The sequence below is a fragment of the Euleptes europaea genome, chromosome 13, assembly GCF_029931775.1.
Source record: "Euleptes europaea isolate rEulEur1 chromosome 13, rEulEur1.hap1, whole genome shotgun sequence".
In the NCBI taxonomy this organism is placed as follows: domain Eukaryota; kingdom Metazoa; phylum Chordata; class Lepidosauria; order Squamata; family Sphaerodactylidae; genus Euleptes; species Euleptes europaea.
Genome location: NC_079324.1, coordinates 60,817,823 through 60,841,732, shown reverse-complemented (window position 1 = coordinate 60,841,732; position 23,910 = coordinate 60,817,823). Strand labels below are relative to the sequence as shown.

General features: G+C 43.3%; 1 protein-coding gene across 1 annotated transcript in view; it reads left to right on the top strand.

Moving 5' to 3' along the window:
* The window catches only part of ATP2A2 (ATPase sarcoplasmic/endoplasmic reticulum Ca2+ transporting 2), a 57,360-nt gene that overhangs the window by 15,227 nt on the left and 18,223 nt on the right, over nucleotides 1-23,910 (top strand). Inside the window, exons 4-5 of the mRNA XM_056859302.1 lie at nucleotides 3,558-3,662; nucleotides 8,224-8,362. Of these exons, the coding sequence (XP_056715280.1) occupies nucleotides 3,558-3,662; nucleotides 8,224-8,362 (244 nt within the window). The remainder of the gene's footprint in view (nucleotides 1-3,557; nucleotides 3,663-8,223; nucleotides 8,363-23,910) is intronic.

Sequence of the window (23,910 nt, the reverse complement as noted above, 5' to 3'; positions counted from 1 at the left end):
TTTAATTAATTATTATATTATTCTTTGGTGGTGTAACCCTGCCCTTTACTCTCTTGCACTCTTTCTGTACCAAATAAGAACTGAGTGCCGAAGTTCCTTGCCCTGCAGCTATCTGCTGCTAATTCACATAGATATTCAAGTTGCTCGGTACTCCAACTGGATGGAGAGAGTTACTCGGCCAAGATAACAAGATTTTATACTCACCCTACAGATCCACAGGCTAAGAGCCCCAGAGAAGGAGCCTTGGAATTTAAATGCTCACAGCCCCCACCTCACACACAAGCTCCAATCACAACAACCCCACTTAACAAGGTAACAATCAAGCTTTCAGGCAGCAATCAACCTTAATCACCCACTGGCACAACAATCACAACCCTCTCCCAGCAAACCTCAATTAAATTCTTAGTTTAGTTAGGCTTCCCAGCGTTTTCAAAAAAGCTGTCACTAGAATTATTCCATGCTATCATACCAGCTGACCTAAATGTTTCCATCCCAGTTGTTCATTGCCTCCACCCCCAACCTCTGCAGTCTATGATCCTTCTAGAAATTTCCAGTATGATGTTTGGGAGTTGCTGTGTTAAAGCTACCTAAAAGAAAATTCCTTATTTGCTTGCTTGCTTTCAGTTTTAGACTGATGATCTTTACAGTATTCAAGTTAGTTATTTTGTACTTCCTGTTACTCAGATGGTAGTAACTACCTCTTTCATTAATCACTGTGCAGTTTGAAGTCTTCCAAGGGACTATAAATTAATCACATGTACTTAAAATAAAGCTAGTAAAGGGACATTTTGGCCATGACATAAAGTGCCCTGTATGGCGCATTTGTGCAGAGACGTCCCCTGATTTGTTTGTTCATCACAGCAGCTTCTGGAAGTCCTTCTGGGATGCTTTGTTGGGCTGAACAAGAGGAACTTGAAGAAGCTGTTTAGGTGAAGAGGGACTTAGGCACATTTTGATCTCAGGACTGTTCTCTATCTTTACCTAAGATGTTTGCCTTTTTTTAAAGCTGCTTTGATACTCCAAAGCTGTGTGGTGGGTCTGGAAAACATGTAGGTATGTGACCGTGTGTGGCTGCTGTTAAGAGTAAAACTAGAGGAGACTTAGTGAGATCCATAAATGCGGGGGGGAGGGGGGTGGGCTCCTGTGAATTTTTTAATGGTGAAAGGCAGCTGTGGGACTCTCTGGTTTGGATTGGAGCTGCACAGTGGGGGAGGGAATTTTAGCCTGTCCCCCCATTGCTTTCCTGACACTGATTCTTTCTTCTTGCCACCCCCAGTTCTTGTTTGCCTCACCAGGAGAAGCATCCTGAGTGCCTGTATGTCCCCTTCCAGCACAGGTTAACCCATCTAGCTTGGCCCTCTGCAGCTGCTACTTTCCCTGCAGGAGAAAAGGGTCAAAACCCTTCCTTCCTTGCTGATTCCATTTGTGTTCCCCTTTTCCTACAGCTGCTACTTACCATCCATCCAAACCTTTAGTGGCATAGAGACAATATTACCAATCATAAGCAAGGATTCATATTTACAAAAGACACATAAAATCAGATAAATACCATTAGGAAAGTATATAAATAAATAAAATCGACCCATCCACTAAGGGGAGTCGTTCAAAATTTTAGGACAGATTTACTGTGCATTTCCCAACAAATGGAATCAGGCGTGGGGGAGAGGGCTTGAGTGGGTCTCCCACTGGAAAACTGTGCTGCTCATTCAGCCCTAAGAAGGCCTTCTTTCTTGGATTAACCTTTTAAACTTTCCCAATGATTCTTACACAAATTACACTTTATTCTAAATCAAGAGATGGTTAGCTTATAGTATGCAGAGTGCCTTAGTGGGCCAGAAGTGGTAAAAAAGTTTGCTCTGGAGAGCGTTTGAGAGAGATTCTACATGTTATTAGGTTTCTCGGGATTTTGTTATAGAGCACCGTCTCCATAATTGAAGCACTTACTGTTAGAGAGACCCAACTAGGGATGTACGTTCAGGTATTTCTGGACTGGATATATATCCAAAAAACTTACTCTTATTTTTTGAAAACTTCTGATACCCAGAATGATATTGCGGTTTTCTGGAATACCGGTAATAGGGTCTTGGAGATTCAGAGCTGGCATTTTTCTTTTTTCTCCCACCAGCCGCTCCAACTGCCAAAACCTCCTTTAGCTCAACAGGATTCTCAAGGTCATGGAGGTAGCTCTCCCAGGCAATGGGATCAGATGTGAAGGAGATCACCACAGCTGTCCAATTATGATGACTGGTTCTGTTGGGCTTGCTACAGTGTTCCTGAGTTCTGCTTGACTTATCTGATTTGACATTAGTTCTGTTGGGCTTGTTGGTTCTATTTGGGTTTGGAGGCTGTTGGCCGGTGGCTGCTCTTGTGTGTTTTGCTATTGGCTTCTTTGCCCTGGAGAAAGCATGAAATCCTCCCCCCCAATAGGAAACAATGGAAACAAATAGAATGGCTGGGGGCACCTTGTTCAGGGGCCCAGAGAACTGGTCCTCTTGATCCATTTGCTTGAAACTTGGTTGGTTTTCAATCAACAGGCAGAAGTAGGTTTCCTGCAATTTTGATGTCACTTACCTGAAATAGCCACTCCACCCTCCCAGTCCCCCAGAGAGAGTTCCCTATTGAGAATAATATACCTAAAAACTTTTGAAGTTATAAAATGGTGTTGGGGATCTAAATAATCCACACTATCAGTATGGATCCCCTCCTGAAATCTAAACAATTGCACTTTTTTTCAGGTGCACATCTTTAGCCCCAATGTCATTCTTTTTTTCATTCCTCATTCAAGACTTGGTTTTTGAGAGGAACTTCTTTCTGAACAGTTACCTCATGCTCAAAATGCATTCTGCACCATAAATTGTTCATGCAGCACCATGAGTAGTCAGATATACAATGAAGTTGGTCTTTCTTTGAAATATAGACAAGGAAGGAGATGGGGTTGAATTTTAGATACAGCAGAAGATTGGAAGACGGGGAAACTACCTGACCCTAGACAAGCACAACCATAATTCAGTTTCAGAATCCCAAACTGAGCATAAAAATGCAAGCTCAGGTCTTGCACTGTGTTTAAAGCAACTTTTTAAAAATAAAAGCCTGTTTTTAAGAATATTAGGAATTAAGTCTTGGAATTTAATTTTAAGATGCAGCACCTTACATGGCCACATACACTGCCCTGAGGAAACACAAGATAAAGGGTAAACATAAATTGTAGTTTTGGTTTGATTGTATATATTTAACATTTAAGCTTCGTTTACAAAACCAAATCTTAGTGATTAGTTTTGAAAAAAATTATCCTGCCAATATCCTAGATGTGCAAATTGCAAGTTGTTGGAAAAGAGGCAGATCAGGGAATCCACTTCTGTGAAATGGAATTTGTTTTCAGCATCTAAATTGTGGTTTAAGTGACCCAGTGAACATTTTCCAAATGATGCAGTAAATCTTAGGGGAATGCCTCATTACCAGAGAATATAAATTGTCGCTGAAATTGAGATGATTGTAGCATGTTAAAGAAAATACCATCTAATTGTGTACATGTTTTCTAACTCTGATTTCTCTTGCAGGTGTTGGCCTGGTTTGAAGAAGGTGAAGAAACAGTAACAGCCTTTGTAGAGCCTTTTGTAATTTTACTCATATTAGTTGCTAATGCAATTGTGGGTGTGTGGCAGGTAAGCAAATACTCTTTGTAATGCTGAACCTTGGAAAATTATAATAAGTATTGTTGCTGTGAGGGTGCTGTTCACACACATGAATTTTAAACAGCTTTGGATTAAAATTGCCATATGTTATACAGTGATGTAAAAGAAGAAGGAAGCTGTGAGATTTTTAGGTATAATTTTAAGGAGGTGTTTCAAATTGTGCCTTCTCAGTTCTTGAAGAAAGAGGCTGTGCCCTCTAGATTGGCTGGGATCCAAGGGGCCATGTAACTAATTCAGTGCACTCAAGGAAGCTTTGGACTTGGCTTTCTTAAAGAACAGCCTCCCCCACTTCTCCCTCTTCTTCTCAAATGCTGCATGGCAACCTTCTTTTGGAACAGAGAAACTACTGCATGAATCAGTTTATTTAAGTATTTCTATCCTGCTTTTATCTTCCTCGTGGACTGAAAGCATTTTACAAAGAAATGCAAAAATATAATTTAGACCAACAAAATACAGCAAATATAAAACATTTCACTGTTAAATTAATTTTGCAAGTTCTGGCTATTAAACTTCAGGTTTTTTGATGAACTGAGTATGTTTTGGAATGGAAAAGAGACAAGATGTACAACATTTCAGTTTTTCTTTGAAGGGTCTGTATTTGTATTCTGCATGCTAGTGAAAAGAAAATTTTAATGAAGTATACCCAAGCCCTTGGGTGCACCTAAAGTAATTGTTCCAGATTGTTGCCATAATCATTGTACATTCTTAAATTGGGCTCAGATTCTGGCCATATTCAGACATCACCGAAAACCTCTGTGTTAAGTGCCAGCACAACGGGTCCTTGTCCTCAGGTGCTTTCCCCATCTCCCACGCCTCTTGCGTGCAGAGTGTGAATAAAGGCCAAACCAGGAAGCTTTCAGTCAGCCTCCAGTCTGCCCTAATACCTGTGTTCAGATGTCATGGCGAAGTGGAGTGTTACTGAAGTCTTCCCGAGCTGTAAATCTCATATATTGCAGTGAGCAGCATTTGCACATGTTGTCTTGCACATGAGTATTGAGGTTCAATAGGAGTTCTGCCTAGGGAGAAAGAGAGTTCTTTAGCCAGACTGGCCTGTGTTAATCTGCTTACTTTGCCCTGTGAACACATGAAGCTGCCTTATACTGAATCAGACCCTTGGTCCATCAAAGTCAGTATTGTCTACTCAGACCGGTAGCGGCTTTCCAGGGCCTCAGGCAGAGAGGTCTTTCACATCACCTACTTGCCTAGTCCTTTTAACTGGCGATGCCGGGGATTGAACCTGGGAGCTTCTGCATGCCAAGCAGATGCTCTACCACTGAGCTATAGCCCTGTGGAATCATTGTGTCTTGTCATGGCAAGGCTTGGTGCAGAAATACCATTTACTGCGCTTGGGTGTGAATAGCATTGCCTCTTTTTGCAGGGTAGGCAGTCAGTGTAGGTGAATAGAGGCTACTAGTATTAACACTGTCCAGTGCTAGTAGAGCACATGATTGGATCACCAGCAGACTTTCTTTCCTACTGCATTACAATTGGAACCTTGAACGGTCTTGACTTTGTCAGAGTTCCCTTTGCCCAGTTCATCTAATAGACACTGTCCTAGGTACTCTTAAAGTATTTAGTTGTACAGTATTGCTTAAACTACAGATGTCAAAATGGAGTCCTGTTAAAGCTGTTGGTTTAACGCCAAACCTTAGCTGCAGTGTACCCTGTTCTCATTATGAGTTTCCTTTACAGTGTGTTGCATACAGATACACCTACAATTGTCTTTTTGTCTAGATGGGTGAGTGGTCTATATAAGTTAGGCTGTTGCTGTGCTGTATTCAAGAGAACACTTGGACATAAGAAATATCTGAAAAGGGAGGGTCCAGATAGTCATTTCTGAATGTATGGCTGTATAGGAATCTGTCCCACGGTAACATGGCAACACAAATATTGATGGCAGTCTTCATAAGTTATACCGCCACTGCCAAGAAGGAGCTGCCAGATTCTGACTCATAACTTTGAATAGATAGTGTTGCTTTTACAGGAGTTCAAGCAGATGAACTGTTTCGCTTTTTATTAGATTTTACTAGGTTTTGATTTTATGGCTTTGACATGGAACAGTGGGTAGCTACCATAATTTTTTTTTAAAAACAACAATGCAAAGATTTTGAATGGTGGTTGAATGGGATTGTCTTTAAACTATTTTTACTGTAGTTTGCCAGCTAGGAAAAGCCACAATGTGGACCCCGTAGCAAATTTTGGTTGGCATGAACCAGGAAGTAGAGGAGGGGGTTCGGTGTGCAAGAGACCAGGAGGGAGAGGAAGGTCAGGAAGCTGCAGCATGATCCCAGCTGCCGAACCATGACACGCAAACCAGGCCAGGGTGTGTTTGCAGACTGACAAACTAATCTGGATCTGGAAGCCTGAGCCAGGTGTCCCCCTAATGCAGGTCTCTCTGTCTTCTTTCTTGGCTTCACAGGTGGAATGTTTTAAAATAGTCATTCAGAAAATTCTCTTTTGGAATAGATCCAGGCCTTGACTAATTTTCTTTAGCATAAGGAGCCACCCCAAAAAATTTACGATCCAGGCTTATATTTCAACCTTCAGGGTTTAATTATTGCGACCACAAAACCTAATACTAAACTCTTCATGGTTGCTTATCTTTTTTTAAAGCTATAGCAAAAGTGTTGTAGCCTGTAAATATACATGGAATAACGCTGGTTGTCATTACAATAAAATCCCTCAACTAAATAAGCTTTGTACTTCTACTGAGAATCACCAAGAGGCACTTTACAATAGATGCTGAAAGTACTAGGCACCATGACGAAATTTCTAGGTACCCTGGCACCTGGATTTGTCAAGTCCTGAATGTATCTAGTAAAAGTTGGTCCATCCGGGTCACTTAATATTGCATATATGCTTATGTCGAGCTTCTGAACAGGCACTGGGAAAGGAGACAGTGTTTTTGTTTTGTGCCCTAGATTAGATCTGGTCGTATAGAAATTTCCCTTGCAAACTAATTACCATAGCAGGAACAGCTGGAGAGATTTTATTTTCAGCATTAATCTTTTTTGCATGATTGTCAAAGTAAGTTGACTAGAGTAATTTGTAACTATGGGACAAGAAAAAAATGTTTTAAGGCATGATTTGCACTATTTAATCTGTATGTTCTGGCTGCACAAACAACAGGCTGGTGCTTTGCTTTTGACTTTCAGTGAGAAGCCAGAAATTACTAGCTTCTCAAACATTTCTATTTTGACAGCCTGTAATAGTTTATAGAGACTTCAACATCAGGCTGTCTAGGAGAAAACAATCTTACTAACTAAAAGTCCTTTTCATTGTATCCTGTTTTTTCCCCCAGTCGTTTATGTACTGCCTCTTTTTCAATACCCTGCCTGAAGCAGTTTGCAGTGCAATAAGATAATAAAAGACAAATAAAACGGTCCCATAACACCTTAGCATAAAAACATCTAAAATACTACAAGAAGCAGCACTTGGGGAAAGTAGCACTTCAAAAACCAGGCAAGATTGGGGAAAAACTACTCCTGCCAACAGGAATAATCTTCAAATTATCTAAACGCCATCTGAAATCTGGCCTGGTGCAAAAAGCTTCTTAGTGATGTGAGAGGGTGAAGGCAATTCCAGGAGGCAGCAGCTGGAAGACCGCACCCTTTATGGCCACCTGCCTTGCTTTAGAAGGCAGGGGCATATGGATAAGGGATTGAAACAATGGGCACAGCATCTGGACAGTTCTGTATTGAAGCAAACAGTCCCTCAGGTATCCGGGAATGAAACCTTGATTCTTAAACGACAGTAGCCATTGAAGTGCTGTTACCCTAATTATGTAGTCATTCTCGCGTGGACAGCTAGAGGATCCAAACTGGAGTAATGATGAGGGGTTGATACTTTCTCTGTTATACCAATCTTGTTACTATGTTAAAGATATATTAGCTATTTTGTTAGCAAACTATGTGCGTGAAATGCTAGGCATTATCTTTTTACTGCTAGAGCAAAGAGGCTTTGGGGCAACTGTTCTCTTCAAATCTAGATGTCAGAAGTTGGTGAAAATACGAACATATCCAGCCAAAGAAGGTCTTGAGTGTTATGAAGGCGGGAATACAATAAGGACTAGTTCTTAATTATAAAATAACGGGCTTAATTTCTTGGTTAGTCACTGTAAGAAATACGCTGTGGAGCAGAGACGTCTGTGTTAAAATAAGTACGTCGTGCATTTGATGTGAGATAGTCATCTTCTTGAATAAGCATTCCAGTGGAGGAATTGTCTCAAAAAGAACCTTTGTCTTAGAACTATCATTTTGTCGGTGCCATAATAAGCGTCCTAGAGAGAATGTAAAACAAACTGAAGTGAAAAGCACAGTGGCTTCTATAGACTGTGTTTGACAGTGATACTTCACAGGCTGCTCCCTCAGCTTTTTGCAGTATTGTCTTGTTATGTCAGTAAATGAAGATAGGTGACTGTATGCTTAATGGTATAAATGGGAAAAATTAGAAGCTGATGGTTTTGCCAACTGCAGTGGAGAAAGCAAGTGTTTCTGTCTTCTGAAACCTCTACTTTTGTCCCCTCTTGCAGGAGAGAAATGCTGAAAATGCTATTGAAGCTCTTAAAGAATATGAACCTGAAATGGGTAAAATATATCGACAAGACAGAAAAAGCGTACAAAGGATAAAAGCTAGAGACATCGTCCCTGGTGATATTGTGGAAGTAGCAGGTGAGATACTCTGTTGTTTACATACTACATGTGCCTTATGTTACAATTTTTGAAGCAATGAGGTGGCAATAAATTAGTTCCTATGACTTGGTTTACTGTTAAGGCGCAGACAATGTGAGAGAGAATGGGTTCCAGAACCATTAAAACTGATAGGAATCTTGATACTGACTTCATTCCAAGTGCAGTCTCTCTTGCTGGATGACATCCTTGTGCTGAACTGGTACTGTAGAGATGGCTTGTAATCAGATTTCTGCCATTTTTTTGGATTGTGTAAATCTTGCTGGCCATCTTGATCTCAGTGTGACATTGTTCGAGGCCAAATTGGCCATATGAACAGTATATTTAAAGTAAGCTGGCCATCTTGAGTGCCTGCATTATCAGCAGAATACTTTTGTCTGCCTCCCTTTCCTCAGCAACTTCTATGCTGTGAAGGGAGGGAAACTGATCACATCCAGAAGTCCAGACTTGCTGCTAAAAAAGCTCACCTGACATGAAGTGACCTAAATAGAATAGGAGAACCATTCACCCTGGCATGGGCCTACAGTGGTGGCCTGGAGTTGCCAGTGTAAAGAACATTCATAGAACTGCATGAGCTTGTCAGACTCTTGGTATGCCCAAATCTTAGTTGGCATTTTAACCTATTTATGTATGTATGCAAGCATTTTTACCCACCAGTCTAAGAAGAGTGGTGGGGTGGCTTACAATCTAATAATACCATATATGAAAAAGACCCAATTTGCTTAGAGTATTCCCAAGCAAACAAAACTGTGTATGCTGTATGTTAATGGAGGAAATGTATGTATTTGTTAAGGCTCTAGCAGGCCTTCCAACTGCTTTGTGCCCTTGTTCCCAGTGTAAGATGCGCAGTGCAAAGTTCACTTAACAATCCTCTACTCCCAATTGCCAGCTTTCCCGTTTTGCTGTTTTGTGATGCAGTAGCCTTTATGGAATAGCATATGCTGAGGAGGTGGTTGTGGTTTTCTTTAATTCTTCTGTCTGTGGTATTCTTCAGTTTCACTGCACTAGTGTTGTGCTTTGAGAGGAGTTGTGTAATCAAACTTAAGTTGGCCTCTTGGCATTTTTTAAATGGTCAAATTTAAGTAGAGTAGCCATGTTACTCTACAGGAGAATTACTCAACTTTAAGGTTGACAATGAGGAAATTGAAATTGTTCAAGACTTTCTATTCCTTGGCTCCATCATCAACCAAAAGGGAGACTGCAGCCAAGAAATCAGAAGGAGATTGAGACTGGGAAGGGCAGCCCTGAAGGAGCTAGAAAAGATTCTGAAGTGTAAGGATTTGTCACTGACAACCAAGACCAAGTGAATTCATGCTATTCCCATGTATGGGTGTGAAAGATGGATTTTGAAGAAAGTTGACAGGAAGAAAGTAGATTCCTTTAAAATGTGGTGTTGGAGGAGAGTGTTACGGATACTGTGGACGGCCAAAAAACAAATCAGTGGGTTATAGATCAAATCACACCTGATCTGACTTTAGAAGCTAAAATGACTAGACTGAGGCTGTTGTACTTTGGCCACATTATGAGAAGACAAGAGTCACTGGAAAAGACAATCATGCTAGGAAAAGTTGAGGGCAGCAGGAAAAGAGGAAGACCCAACAAGAGATGAAATGACTCTGTAAAGGAAGCCATGGCCCTCAGTTTGCAAGACCTGAGCAAGGCTGTTAAAGATAGGACGTTTTGGAGGACACTGATTCATAGGGTTGCCATGAGTCGGAAGCAACTTGATGGCACTTCACACACACACACACACACACACACACACACACACACACACACACACCCATGTTGGTCCCTTTGGTATAGCAAAGAGTTCTCTAACACAGTCATTGTAGAATGAGCTTTTGTAAGGAACAGCTTCATTCTGTGCAAGTCTGCACTGTTATACTTCGTGAATGAAATGACTGTCCCTAGTTAAAACTTCAGGATAGGTGGCAAAGAGTACATACACTGTGTTCCATAGCTAATGTCAAGACCTGAAGGTGAGAGAGACTGTGTACATGCCTCTTGTCACAAGTATAAGCGTATTGGATGGCCTTTGACATGGTGCCCATAAAACACGGGCCATGTAGGGAAGCAACAAAGCACTTGATGCTGGGATGCATATCTAGCCATGGAATTCTAGGCTGAGTGCCAGTGATATTTGCATATCCAGGCAAGTGCCCCTCACCGTTGAGTGGCATGAGTAACCAGGTGGTAACTATCTCCTGTGTGTCAGTGGTGCCTAATGTTGAGGGGTACTTCATTATAGGCTTTTCTGGGGAGGTGGCATCGAGGCATAGTCAATAATTCTTTTTAAAAAATATTTATTTCGTCAGGAGGAAATGGATTCTAAACATAGGCAATGAGTTTTTGTGTATTTGCCCTTAACCATAAGTTGCCAGGCGGTAACTTAATAGCATCAAGCAAATGATGAGCTTCCAGAATATGTAAAGTACTTGGTAAATTTTGGCTTGGTAAAGACTAAGCTAAAACATGTTAGGATTGCGCTCAAGTTTCAAGCCAGCAGATGTTTGTATGCGGTGTTCCCCTTAAAAAAACAAAACAGCCTTTTGCCAAGGAGATGCTTGGCAGAGGCTTCAGGCACTAAAACTTACAGCCTCAGATTCACGTCAGTGGATGTTGCCTTCAGTCTAGCCATGTGGAATTGTGCATTGGTGATGGGAGCTAGCAGTCTGTAGCTATTGGCCACGTGGTAAAACTAACCTGGCGTACAGCATGCTGGATGGCCCGGGCTAGCCTGAGCTCATCAGATCTCAGAAGCTAAGCATGTTGAGCCTGGCAAGTATTTGGATGGGAGACCGTCAAGGAACACCAGCGTTGTGATGCTGAGTCAGGCGATAGGAAACCACCTCCAGATATCTGTTGCCTTGAAAACCCTACGGACTTGCCATAAATTAGATGTGACTTGATGGCAAAAGAAAAAAATACAGTATGCTTGATGCCACATAGAAATGTGGGTGAGGTTGCCTTCATGATGTGGTTGGTCACTTCAGATTGCTGGATCTCCTCCTGGATGCCAGCTGCCTTGTGACAAAATCATAAAATGCCACCATGCACAGATGTGTTTTCAGGAACTACCTAGAGCCGTGTTGGCGAACCTATGGCACGTGTGCCGACTCCGGCACATGTAGCCCTCTCTGTCGGCACACGCCCGGCCGCCTCCGCTCAGCCCCCGGGAAGCAGCCTTCCTTTCCCTTCCCTTCCAAGGCTCGAGGTGAGGGGTCGAGGCGTGGCTTTTCCTGGACCCGCGCCACGGGCGGTCCGTAGCGACTCCGGATTGGCTCCTCACGCCCGAGGTCTGACTGGGAGGCGCTTCAGAACGGGGGCAAGGAGCAGCCGCGGCCGGAGCGGCCATCGCAGTCCGGCCGGGAGCCGAAGAAGGAAGGAGGGGAGAAGGAGGCGCTGCTGCCCGCCCGGTGAGCCTGCCCTGCAGGGGTGGCGCGGGGCCCCTCCGAGTGTGTGCAGAGCGGGCGAGCCGGGAGCGGTCGCCCCCAGGGACCCCCGGGGTACGCAGCCTGCCCCCCCGACTCCTGCCCCGGACGGAGCCCCGGCCTCGTCGACCCGTAGCAGTCTGGGGGCTGCAGGGACATGGCTCCTTGCAAGGGAGGCCGGGCCTGCCCGCCCACTGCAAAAGCCCCCCGAAGGCCGGGCCGCCACCTGCGGCGCCTTCCCCGCTTCGCCAAGAGGAGCCGCCCCCCCCCCCCCGATTCTGTCCAGCGCGCAGCCCAGCTGAGTGGCCTGCAAAACAGCGCTGGGGAGCGGGAGCGGCCCATGCGGTGGGGGGGCGTGCTGCGATGGCGGCCGGCGGGACTTGCGCCCAAGCAGCCGCGCACCACTTCGCCCTTGCAGCGTTGCCTTCTTCCTCCTCCTCCCAGAGGCTCCTGGCCCAGCCTGGGCTCCTTTGCAGCTGGCAGCTGCAGCCCGGGGGGGGGCGTGGCTCAGCCCCTGCCGAGGGGCCCCCCATTGGCCCGCCCGGCCTTTCCCAGAACCGACGTTGCGGAGCTGGGGAAAGTGCCCAAGAGGGCGGCCAAGACGGCCAGCCCCTGGGCGCCTTTTTATGAGAACCGTAAGCAGATGATGAGAGAGAGGGCCCCTTGGCCATCTTCTGGGCGTGGAGTAGGGGGGTCACTGGGTGTGTGTGGTGGGGAGGTAGTTGTGAATCTCCTGCATTGTACAGGAGTTGTTTTTTTTCTAAACTAAAACCTCAGTATTCAGGTTAAATTGTCTCATTGGCACTCAGCAATAAATAAGTGGGTTTTGGGTTGCAGTTTGGGCACTTGGTCTCTAAAAGGTTCGCCATCACTGACCTAGAGTGTGTCTGCATCGTGCTTCCCTTTCTTGTGTAAAACAACTATTTCTGTAACTTGCTGGTGAAAGTGGCAGTTTGTTCTACCATTGAGAAATTGTTGATTAAAATGAAAGAGGTTAAAATATGTCCCCTTAAATTGTGTTAAGACTAAAAAAAAGAGGCCTACATTTGGACACTGATAGTATAAGAGCCAAAACGTGATGGACTTAGCATTCAATCAAAAAGGTACATGATTTGACATCTTGCTAAATATTTTTTAGGTATGGGTTACTGAGAGAGAGTGCAAAAGGTGATTAAATCAGGCATTGTTCTTCAAGAAAGGATATGTTGAAGTGAGAGGTTTTATAATGTGCAACCTTATCTTCCTGGAATATCCCAGTATACCAAGAGGTGGTCTAGTATGGAAAATAAAGAAGTCTAGGACATACATCTTGTAGGATTATTTGTTGATCTCCGCATAGTGTGCTTCTGGGGTCTCTTGCTGTTGTGCAGCAGACTGAATGCACTTAGTAATTTGAGGGTGATATCTGGACATTGTCCTTAAATAACTTTTTATGTTACTGACTTGGTCTAGATTTTCATGGGATTTTCAGTGATTTGAAGGTGTTTTCAACTCTGCATTTGCTGTTAATTTAGTTAACTGTACAAAATACACAGCTTAATTTTTTCTGCTTCTGAAATCTGACCTAAAAGTATTGTTTGCACGCACACAACTGAGGGGGCAAGAGTCTTCTCTTTTTAAGATGAAACTTCTTGGTGGTCCAACTATATTTAACACTTCTCATTATTAGGATATCCATACGTGTATGACACATTCTATGCCCCATCCCCTGCTTCTGCAGAGAATATGTGAACTATATGGATTATCCTCAGAGTGTACAGGGGGCTTATAATGTGACCATTCACATGTAATGCTAAACCATGTTAACATAAGTGAGCCTTGAGCTTGCACATTCCTTACACTCTTCATAATGTTTCCCTCCCTGAATTCACACCTAACGGCAAACTGGGGCTTACAGAAAAATGGGAAGCATATGTGGAGAATCTTTGACATCCACATTAGGACACTGTATTTGTGCTGTATTCAGATTTCTTAATGAGGTCATATGAATTAGCCAACTTCAAATTCACAGGAGTTTGTTACATACAGTGAGGGAAAAAAGTATTTGATCCCCTGCTGAATTTGCCCGTTTGCCCTCTGACGAAAAAATGACCAGTCCATAATTTTAATGGTAGGTCTATTGTAGCTGTGAGAGACAGAATAACAACAGGAAAAACCCCAGAAACCCAGAAGACAAAAGTCAGAGATTGATGTGCATTATAATGAGTGAAATAAGTATTTGATCCCTTTGCAAAAGATGACTTAATACTTGGTGGCAAAACCCTTGTTGGCAATTACAATGGTCAGACGTTTCTTGTAGGTGGCCACCAGGTTTGCACACTTCTCCGGAGGTATTTTGTCCCACTCCTCTTTGCAGATCCTCTTCAAGTCAGTAAGATTTCAAGGCTGATGTGTAGCTACTCGAATCTTCAGCTCCCTCCACAGATTTTCGATGGGATTAAGGTCTCCCACTCCAGGACCTTAATGTGCTTCTTCTTGAGCCACTCCTTTGTTGCCTTGGCCTTGTGTTTTGGGTCATTGTCATGCTGGAATACCCATCCTCGACCCATTTTCAATGCCCTGGCTGAGGGAAGGAGGTGCTCACCTAAGATTTGACGATACATAGTCCCGTCCATCGTCCCTTCGATGCGGTGAGGGTGTCCTGTCCCCTTAGCAGAAAAACACCCCCAAAGCATAATATGTCTCCCTCCATGTTTGATGGTGGGGATGGTGTTCTTGGGGTTGTAGGCAGCATTCCTCCTCCTCCAAACACAGCGAGTTGAGTTGATGCCAAAGAGCTAGATTTTGGTCTCATCTGACCACAACACTTTCACCCAGTTCTCCTCTGGGTCATTCAGATGTGTATTGGCAAACTGCAGACAGGCCTGTACATGTGCTGTCTTGAGCAAGGGGACCTTGCGGGCTCTGCAAGATCTCAGTCCTTCACGGCGTAGTGTGTTACCAACTGTTTTCATGGTGACTATGGTCCCAGCTTCCCTGAGATCATTGACAAGTTCCCCCCTGTAGTTCGGGGCTGCTTCATCACCGTTCTCATGATCATTGCAACTCCACGAGATGAGATCTTGCATGGAGCCCCAGACCAAGGGAGGTTGACAGTTAACGGTTAGGGTTGTCACCTTCTCACTAAGCTGCTTGGCAATAGTCTTGTAGCCCAGTCCAGCCTTGTGCAGGTCTACAATCTTGTCCCTGACATCCTTGGACAGCTCTTTGGTCTTGGTCATGGTGGCTAGTTTGGAATCTGATGCATTGATTGCTTCTGTCGACAGCAGAACCCTAATCTGGCTGGTTGATAGGGGATCAAATACTTATTTCACTCATTATAATGCACATCAATCTCTGACTTTTGTCTTCTGGGTTTCTGGGGGTTTTCCTGTTGTTTTGTCTCTCACAGCTACAATAAACCTACCATTAAAATTATGGACTAGTCATTTCTTCGTCAGAGGGCAAACGGGCAAATTTAGCAGGGGATCAAATACTTTCCCCCCTCACTGTATATTGTTGTTTAGTCAGGCCTCTTAGTTGCTGTCATTAAGTTGATCACGCCTGTACGTCTTTTAACTTAATTTTGCAAAAAGTGGTGTCACTGAAGAGAAACTTTGCTTAGTCCTAAGCACTGGAAGAGGAAGACACTGGCAATCCACCTCTGTTAGTCTCTTGCCATGAAAACCCCAAAAAAGGGGTCGCCATAAGTCGGCTGCGACTTGACGGCACATTACACACACACACAAGCACTGGAAGATGCTCTTATTTATGTAAGACAGAGATGTTCTGCCAGGCTTATGCTGAGGACAGCAACAGTGTATACATTAGCTGCCCCCCCTCTTCTTTTTCCCTTCCCAGAGAGCCAGTGTGGTATAGTGGTTAAGAGCAACGGACTATAATCTGGAGAACCAGGTTTGATTCCCCACTTAGTCAAGTCAAACAGCTGTTGTTCTTGTTGTAGGAAGAAGGCAATTCCATTAAGCCTTCTATGAAGGTTTTAATTTGCACCACTTCTGTTTGTTGTGATGGAGAGGCAGGATATAAGCTTTTTAATAAATACTGTAAACTGTCTTTGAAAAGTATACACATGGGAAGGACCTTGCACTGTATGAAGATACTTTTAAGTTCTTAAAGTCATCAGCATATACCTGAAGGTTTAATACCTGGTATTAGTACAACGCTTTCTTCAAAAGTACCATTGAATTGAGTTCAGTGGAACTTAAATTCTGCATGCTTAATGGGACCCTGGTCTGCTACATATTATTTCAGAGTATATAATAGGAACAGCTTTGTTAAAACACAATGTCGTATTAGTATTACTCTTGGAAATTAGAAGTTTCATGAATATGTTTAATTCTGAGTAAGAAAAGTGTGAAATCTAGCCATATTTGTTAATTATTTATCACTGAATGTAGCTTTCAGCCAGGATCTTGTGTTTGTATGGGAAAGATTATCCTGCTAGAATCATTCTAAAGTAAAAGATTACTCCCAGCCTCATGCCACTGCCCACTGGAATTGATGATCTAGCCAGGGTTCAAACCAGGTCAGCGCATTCACCTAAATTTAGAAAACGTTTAGTTTGATACTTCTTGCTGGATTTGGTGGCTTTTCCCTTTCTAAGTTACTGAACCATAAAGTTTAGAAAGCATGAGGCTTGAGCTATTCTCATTCTTTGGATTCACAGAATAGCTGCCTTCTTATACTCATAATAAAAATATGCTTCTAATTAAAAGTTATTATTAAAACAAAAGGTACAGAACAAAATGCTTGACCATCAAGTTAATCAGCTGTTAATACTGCATGTTTCTGTGGCAGGTTCTTTTAATTAGGCTAAAGTCTTGGTGTTTAAGGGTTAATGAAATATCACTATTACTTAATCTTAATATTAACTGAATCATACATACTCTTGTAATAATTATTACTGGATTCTTCTGCTTCATTTTGACAACATGCCAGAATCCTCCGAATGCTGCCAGTCTTCCTTTTGGTCCCTAAAATGAAGAGGCTACATTTCTATCACTAGCTGTGTTGACAGCAGTGCTACTTACTGCTTTTGGGAATTACTGTTCCTTGTGTTTTAAGCATACACACTTACTTATTGCTATAATTATAAGTCTCCTAATTATTTTCAACTAACAGTTTACTAATCTGCATTTAAACACTTGTAATTATCTCTGTTACAAGAGTCCAAAGTAATGTTTTTTGTAAGCGCAAGAGAGAGCTCTAAGGTTTAAGGGTATTGCAGCATAACAGCTGGTTGTAGGCTGCTTTAATCCTTTCAGAAACATGCCCACCAACACATGAACACATGAAACTGCCTTATACCGAATCAGACCCTTCGTCCATCAAAGTCAGTATTGTCTACTCAGACTGGCAGCGGCTCTCCAGGGTCTCAGGCAGAGGTATTTTGCATCACCTACTTGCCTAGTCTCTTTAACTGGAGATGCCAGGGATTGAACCTGGGACCTTCTGCATGCCAAGCAGAGGCTCTACCATTGAGCCATGCCCCCTCCCCAACAGATCATCATAGTTCTAAAGTAAGCCCTGAGAGTGTCTGTGTGAAAATTGCTTACTTGTATGTTATTTGGACCAGTGAGGGAGAAAATGGCATCAAGATATTGGATCCTGGCCCCTGTTTTGTTGAGTAGAAAGAATTGCGTACGTCTAATTTCTGTGCTCCAGTATCACCTTATGCTGTTCTGAGGATCCCTTTGTACTTGTCAGTGGATTTTATGTGATGTGAGAGGTCTCTTGGAGGTGATGGTGAAGAGAAAGCCCCTTTCTCCCACTGAGCTCAGAGGACGTCTTATCAACGGGTTTTCACCGTCCTAAGCTCTGGGAGGCAGGATCTAAAATTCTTTGCTTCCTTTCTCCTGGCTAGAACCGCTCTCTGATTTCCAGTTCTCCTCCTGCCTTAGTGGGAGAAGCAGGCTTGGGAGATTAACTCCAAAGCTACTGCTCCTTATTCTATTCTTTTTACTCTATTGTTCCATTTCCTTACCCTTATCTACTGTCTTCCTTAATCCTTAATTCTATTCTAGTTCCTTGTCTGTGGTCCTTCCTTGTTGGATGTCTTAAACTCCCCCGATTGTTCTTCCCCCCCTCCTCCCTCCCGGTTGGGACGATGTCTGAAGACAGGACGGAGCCTTGGTACAGCTCCTTTCTGGGGACGAGGAACAAATAGACGGACTCCTTGTCTCCCGACAGTCGAAAAAGGAGCCGCACAAAGTACACGGCAGGGGAGCGCAGCCCGAATCTGAGGCGTCGGCACAGAAGCAGCACTCGCGGTCAGAGGACAGCGAAAATGGCGCGAAAAAAGCCGCGGATCCAAGATGGCTGCCGCGACTCCCCGTTCGGCCCAGAAGGGTTACGAGGGTGAGGAGGCCTCCTGTGATGCCGGCTCCAGAGGGGATCATGCCACAGGGACGGGAACCGGTAACATGGGTGCCTCTTCCTCTTTTTCTTTACCTTATCAGTGACTCCTTTAATAAATGGCAAGAATATCTTTCCTATGGGAGACTGTTTTTCCTGAGTTTTCTGATTTTTGTTTGGTTTAATGGCCCTTCTGATTTCATTCTTGGAATAGCCGTTTGCTAGCAGTGCGTGATTTAAATGATTAGTTTCTTCCTTGAGAAACTGTGGTTCACAGATCCATCTTGCTCTGTCCAATAATGTTTTGATTATTCCTCTTTTCTGTCGGGGGTGGTGGTTGGAGTTTTTGTGTAAGTAGCGATCTGTGTGAGTTGGTTTCCGGTAGACCTTGTGACCTAACTGAAAGTTTGTTTTACGGATGACAAGGGTATCAAGAAATGGGAGTCACTGATAGGATGGAGAAACTTTTGAAAAAACATAACCTACAAACAGTGTTTAAACCCACCAAGAAAATACAACAAATGCTATGATCAGCCAAAGACAAAAGAGACCCCCTCACCTCTGCAGGAGTATATCGTATACCTTGCAGCTGTGGAGAAGTTTACATCGGGACCACAAAACGCAGCATACAAACAAGGATAAAAGAACATGAAAGATACTGCAGACTTGGCCAACCTGAGAAATCAGCAGTGGCTGAACATGGACTGACAAACAGGACACAGGGTCTTATTCCAAGACACTGAAAGACTGGACAATTCTACCAACTATTTTGTCAGATTGCACAGAGAAGCCATTGAAATTCATAAACATCAGCACAACTTTAACAGAAAAGAAGAGAGTTTAAGAATGAATAAGGCTTGGCTTCCTGCCCTGAAAAACCTCCAGACTAACAAAGGCTACAGTCAACAATAGCCATGCAGATTAGCTTTGGATTTCACACATTACCAGATCATTTCAGGATACAATGCTTCCATATTAACATACCACACTCTCATTAGTACATTATCTTGATACTTACAGGACAATGATTAGCACATTACGTCTGCAGGACAGTACTCAGCTCAAACCCAACCCCTCTCTGACTCTTCCTACACACTTGACACTGAGAGACACTGTCCTTCAGTGTTACTACTCTGAAGATGCCTGCCACAGCTGCTGGCGAAACGTCAGGAAAGAAAATTCCAAGACCACGGTTACACAGCCCGGATAACCTACAAGAACCAATGAGACCCTCCTTGCTTGTTTATGTGAGCCTTTGATATGTTGTCTGTTCTCAGCAAGACATGTTTGTTCCTGATCTTTGGTTGGAAGGCAAGGAGGGCCTTCCGGACGGCTCTCATCTCCAGCAAATTTATGTGAAGCTGTCTTTTTTTCTGGGTCCACACTCCCTGTGTCATGTGATGGAGACCGTGGTTTGCAACGCTGAAAGAATTATCGATCCAGTCCCCGTGGCCCTTACCTCCTATCCAGGACCTTCTTCTTCAGGGACCTCTAGTTCATCCGGATCCATCCTGGTTAAAGCTGACCATCTGGATCTTGAGAGAAGGTTACTAGACTTAGGTTATTCCGCAAGAGTCGTTTCCACAATGCAAGAAGACAGGAAGCAATCCACTAGACGCAGTTATAATTTTTCATGAAGGCCTTTGCTAGGTGGTGCGCTAGAAAAGGTTTCGACCCCCTGTCCTTTGCTACAGGCCATCTCCTTGAATTTCTCTGGGAGGGAATGGCACAAGGGCTAAAAGCATCCACCTTGCATTGGCAGGTGGCGGCCATAACAACGGTTGTTCCCTGTTTAGATGGCTATCCTACTTCTAGGCACCCTCACGTGGTTACCTTCTTGAAAGGAGTAGCAGCTGTTTCTCCACCTAAAGTCCATAGGTTCCCTTCCTGGCGTCTTCAAGTCATGCTTCAAGCCCTCACTAAACCACCTTTTGAACCCCTAAGGGAGGCTTCGTTAAGTCACCCCTTCTTTTTCTGACTGCTGTCACGTCAGCCAGGAGAGTGTCGGAGTTGGCGGCCCTGTCATCTAGAAAAAGTTTATGCATTTTCATGCAGATAAAGTTGTGTTACGTCCAGATCCGACATTCGCCCCTAAGGTGAATTCAAGATTTCACAGACAACAAGACCTACATCTTCCTTCCTTTTGTCCTCATCCGGCTCATCCGAAGGAAAAGAACTGGCACTCCTTGGACCTAAGGAGAACCTTGAAGATCTACCTGAGGAGGACAGAACCTTTCAGACGTTCAGAGTCCCTGTTTATATCGGTTTCCTCTCCTAATAAAGGTTACAAGATGTCAAAGGTGTCCATTAGTAAATGTATCAAACAATGTATTCAGTTATGCTGCCAACTCAGTCATGTTCGGGTACCTTCAGGGATCATGGCTCATTCAGTCCGCAGTGCTGCAACCTCAGCGGCCTTTGAAGGGCAAGTTTCAATCAAGGAGATTTGTAGGGCAGCGACGTGGTCCACGCCATCCACCTTCGTGAGGCACTACAAGATAAATACCTACTCATCGGCTGACACTGCGTTTGGCAGAAGAGTCCTCCAGACCATTGTTTCAGAAGAGATTTGAGATTACCCACCCGGATATAACAGCTTTTGAAGATCCCGCTGATAAGCTGTCCTCTTCCCTCAGTGGGAGAACGGAACCTTGGCTTACCTGTGAAGGTTCATTCTACACTGAGGGAAGAGGACATCTTGCCCACCCAGGGTGAAGATGATACAGAGGTTGGAAGACTCCGTACATAAACAACAAAAAAAAGGAGAAAGAAGAAAGGAACAGCAAGTGAAAGGACTGTTGTAGTCACCTTTCAAGTTCCAATGTTCTTGTTCCTATTGTGTTAATTGTTCCTTATATCACTGTTCTGAGTTATTGTGTGTTACAGTGTACGTTTCCTGTTTTATCTTCTATTACTCCTGCTTTGAAAGTCCTTGAACTGGAAATCAGAGGGCGGTCCTAGCCAGGAGACAGGAAGCAAAGAATTTTAGATCCTGCCTCCCAGAGCATAGGACGGTGAAAACCCGCTGATAAGATGTCCTCTTCCCTCAGTGTAGAAGGAACCTTCACAGGTAAGCCAAGGTTCCATTCTGAGGCTTCTGCTCTGGGTGAACAGTACGCTATCCTTGGTCAGGTTTGGTAGTCTTGTCCGTGGACTAGTGAACCTTGGGCTATCCAGAGAACTCATTGGTTTCACTGGCCTGAAAATAAAACTGATCAGGTTAGATTGAAAAGCTGGGGACTGAAATGAAAGTAGAAATGGAGCATGGTAGTTCTTTGAAATTCTGAGCAGATGGATCAGGAGCAGCTTAACTAAATAAACATTCCTCCCAAAGATGCCGAGAAATAATGTTCAGTGTACAGTTCGGTTTTGTGAATGCTGGGTAATTTTTGTTATGTACTAGAATGGAAAAGTTACAGGTAAAACATATGCTGTTGCTTTTTATGAATTCTTGTAACCCCCCTTGCCTTCTGTTTGTATTAAGCCGTGCAGTGATTAATAAGGCAGGTTACTAGCCACCTTTGCTTTCACATTCAGCAAAAAAGGGTTAATGGATAGGTTACTTTCATGTGTCGAGGGTCTACTTCAACGGCGAGAACAGTTAATTTTGGAAAGAACAATACTTTAAACCTCTGGTTTCTAACATCAATCTGGACTGCAGTTAGGCAGTTGTAAAGAAAAACAAGTCTCTGGCAAGGGGTGGTCCAAAATGAAGGAAAATTGGACATGGGCACCAAAAGGACTGACCAACAGCAATCTATTTCGATAAACTGTTGTGCTTCTCTAACCTAGCTTTGTGGAAAATATAAGGCAGACAATGAACTTGCACAAATCTTTCAGTACATTACATTGATATGCTTGCTTCTTGTATGATGTAATGGCAATTTTGGAGAAACGTTTGGTACTGGAATGTTAAACCAGTGTACTGTACTACGGCATTAGAATGGTCAGAGTCTGAGCTCTCCCCAGACTTAATTGTTCAGTTGGGTAGTTTAACAGACTTCTGAACAATGGAAACGTTAGCCTGATTGTTTTAGGCAGCAAGAATTGCAATTGGTAGCAATTATCAGGAAAACATGTACGTTCTGTGCAGGGACGTCATTGGATACCAAAAGCCTCTTTGAGCATGTTAGCACTGTTCTTATTTGGGCTCATAGGTTTCTGACCCCACACTTTCTGAACAGTTAAAAACGATATGTTCTAAAAAGTTGTTATTAAGAAAGATAGCATTTTCTTAAATGCCATATTGAAGGGGTAACTGGGGTGTTCACTTCTACTGCATGAGTTGAGCACAAAGTTGCCCGAGATATTTTTTTGCTGGGAGCTGGTATAACTGTCTATAGCTGTCACTCCTTGACTGAACAGCATACATTCCTGGTAAAGAGATCCAGTCTTTTAATATACCATTGTCAAGTGTGGTAGTGCATTTGAGATGTTCAGCTGTTGGAAGCCCAACAACCCTGTATGCCGCACAGAGTGATGGGCTTTCTCCTGCATTGTGCTGAGCCTGTTTGCTGTGTGGTGGAATTGTGAAACTGAATAACAGCTGCTATCGTGTGTCTACATATAAACCTCCTCACGACATCAAGGGGGGAGTGCACTCAAATAGTTTGCCCATTTTTGGCCTTGGTCATTGTTTGCCTTGTACTATTTTCTCTTCACTGCTCAGGGGCACAGCGTTTAGGTTGGTTTTTGTGTACAATAATGGAACAAAGGAAAAGGGGTATAGCAGGCTCATCTATGTAGCTAACCATATAAGTATAATGTAGTTTTGCCTCCCAGCGGAGACTCTAGTCACACTAGGATTATAACTTTGACCTTGTGAGAAACTGCACAGAAATGCGTTCTTATTTTCTAAAAGGGTATCTAAAGCCACAAATTTATATGTACTTTAGTCATCTGGGAAGCGTTTCCACTCATATTGTGTGTAAAGGCTGCTGCTCTTCTGTCTTTCCCGCAGCCTCATTCTCCCTATATGCATGATTGCTGCCAGTTGCATAAGCAGTTCCTGAAGGAATTCACGTTGACTCCGTGTCCCTGCAGTAAAACTACTGCAGGGCGTAACAAGTCCACTCCTTGTGTCAGGATCAGTAATTATTAGCTGGTGATGCAAGAATTTATAGTGCTCTGTTCCTGTGCTTTTTGGAATGCTTTTAATTCCCTGCTATTGTTGCAGTTATCGGATTGAGCATTTTATGTGAACGTTTCTTTTAAACTGTCAGTATGCGCCACTTTAGAAATACTGATGGGGTGAAGTGTGGGTGAGTGCATAGGAGTTGGAGTTGCTGGGATCTCAAGTGCTGTGTGTGTTGTGCCCCAAGGGTGCTCAAAAATACTGGTGGTATATTTTTTTACTTGTTTCCATCAAAAATTAGAACCCCCACCCACAGTGTTGTGACACAAACTGTTTTGGGAACTCCCTCTAAAGCTTCTCATGTAGATTTTGGGGCATGAGGTGCTATTTAAGAAATGTCAGTTGAAAGCTGTGTTTGCTGCATGGAACTAGTGGAACAGTTGCATCCTGTCAATGACCGTGTCTTAGTGTACTGATAAAGAATTCATGGAAAGTTGAATTCATGGAAAGTTGAAGCATACATATGTACTCATATACATCTTTTTAATGTGAAACCCACATAGAGAATTTCCTAAATACTCAGGCAGTGAGAGGTACTTTTAGAGGAGTCGTCGTTTCTGTTGGAAGTTAAGAAAAATATTGTAAGTTAGCTGTCCTGTTGAAATGAG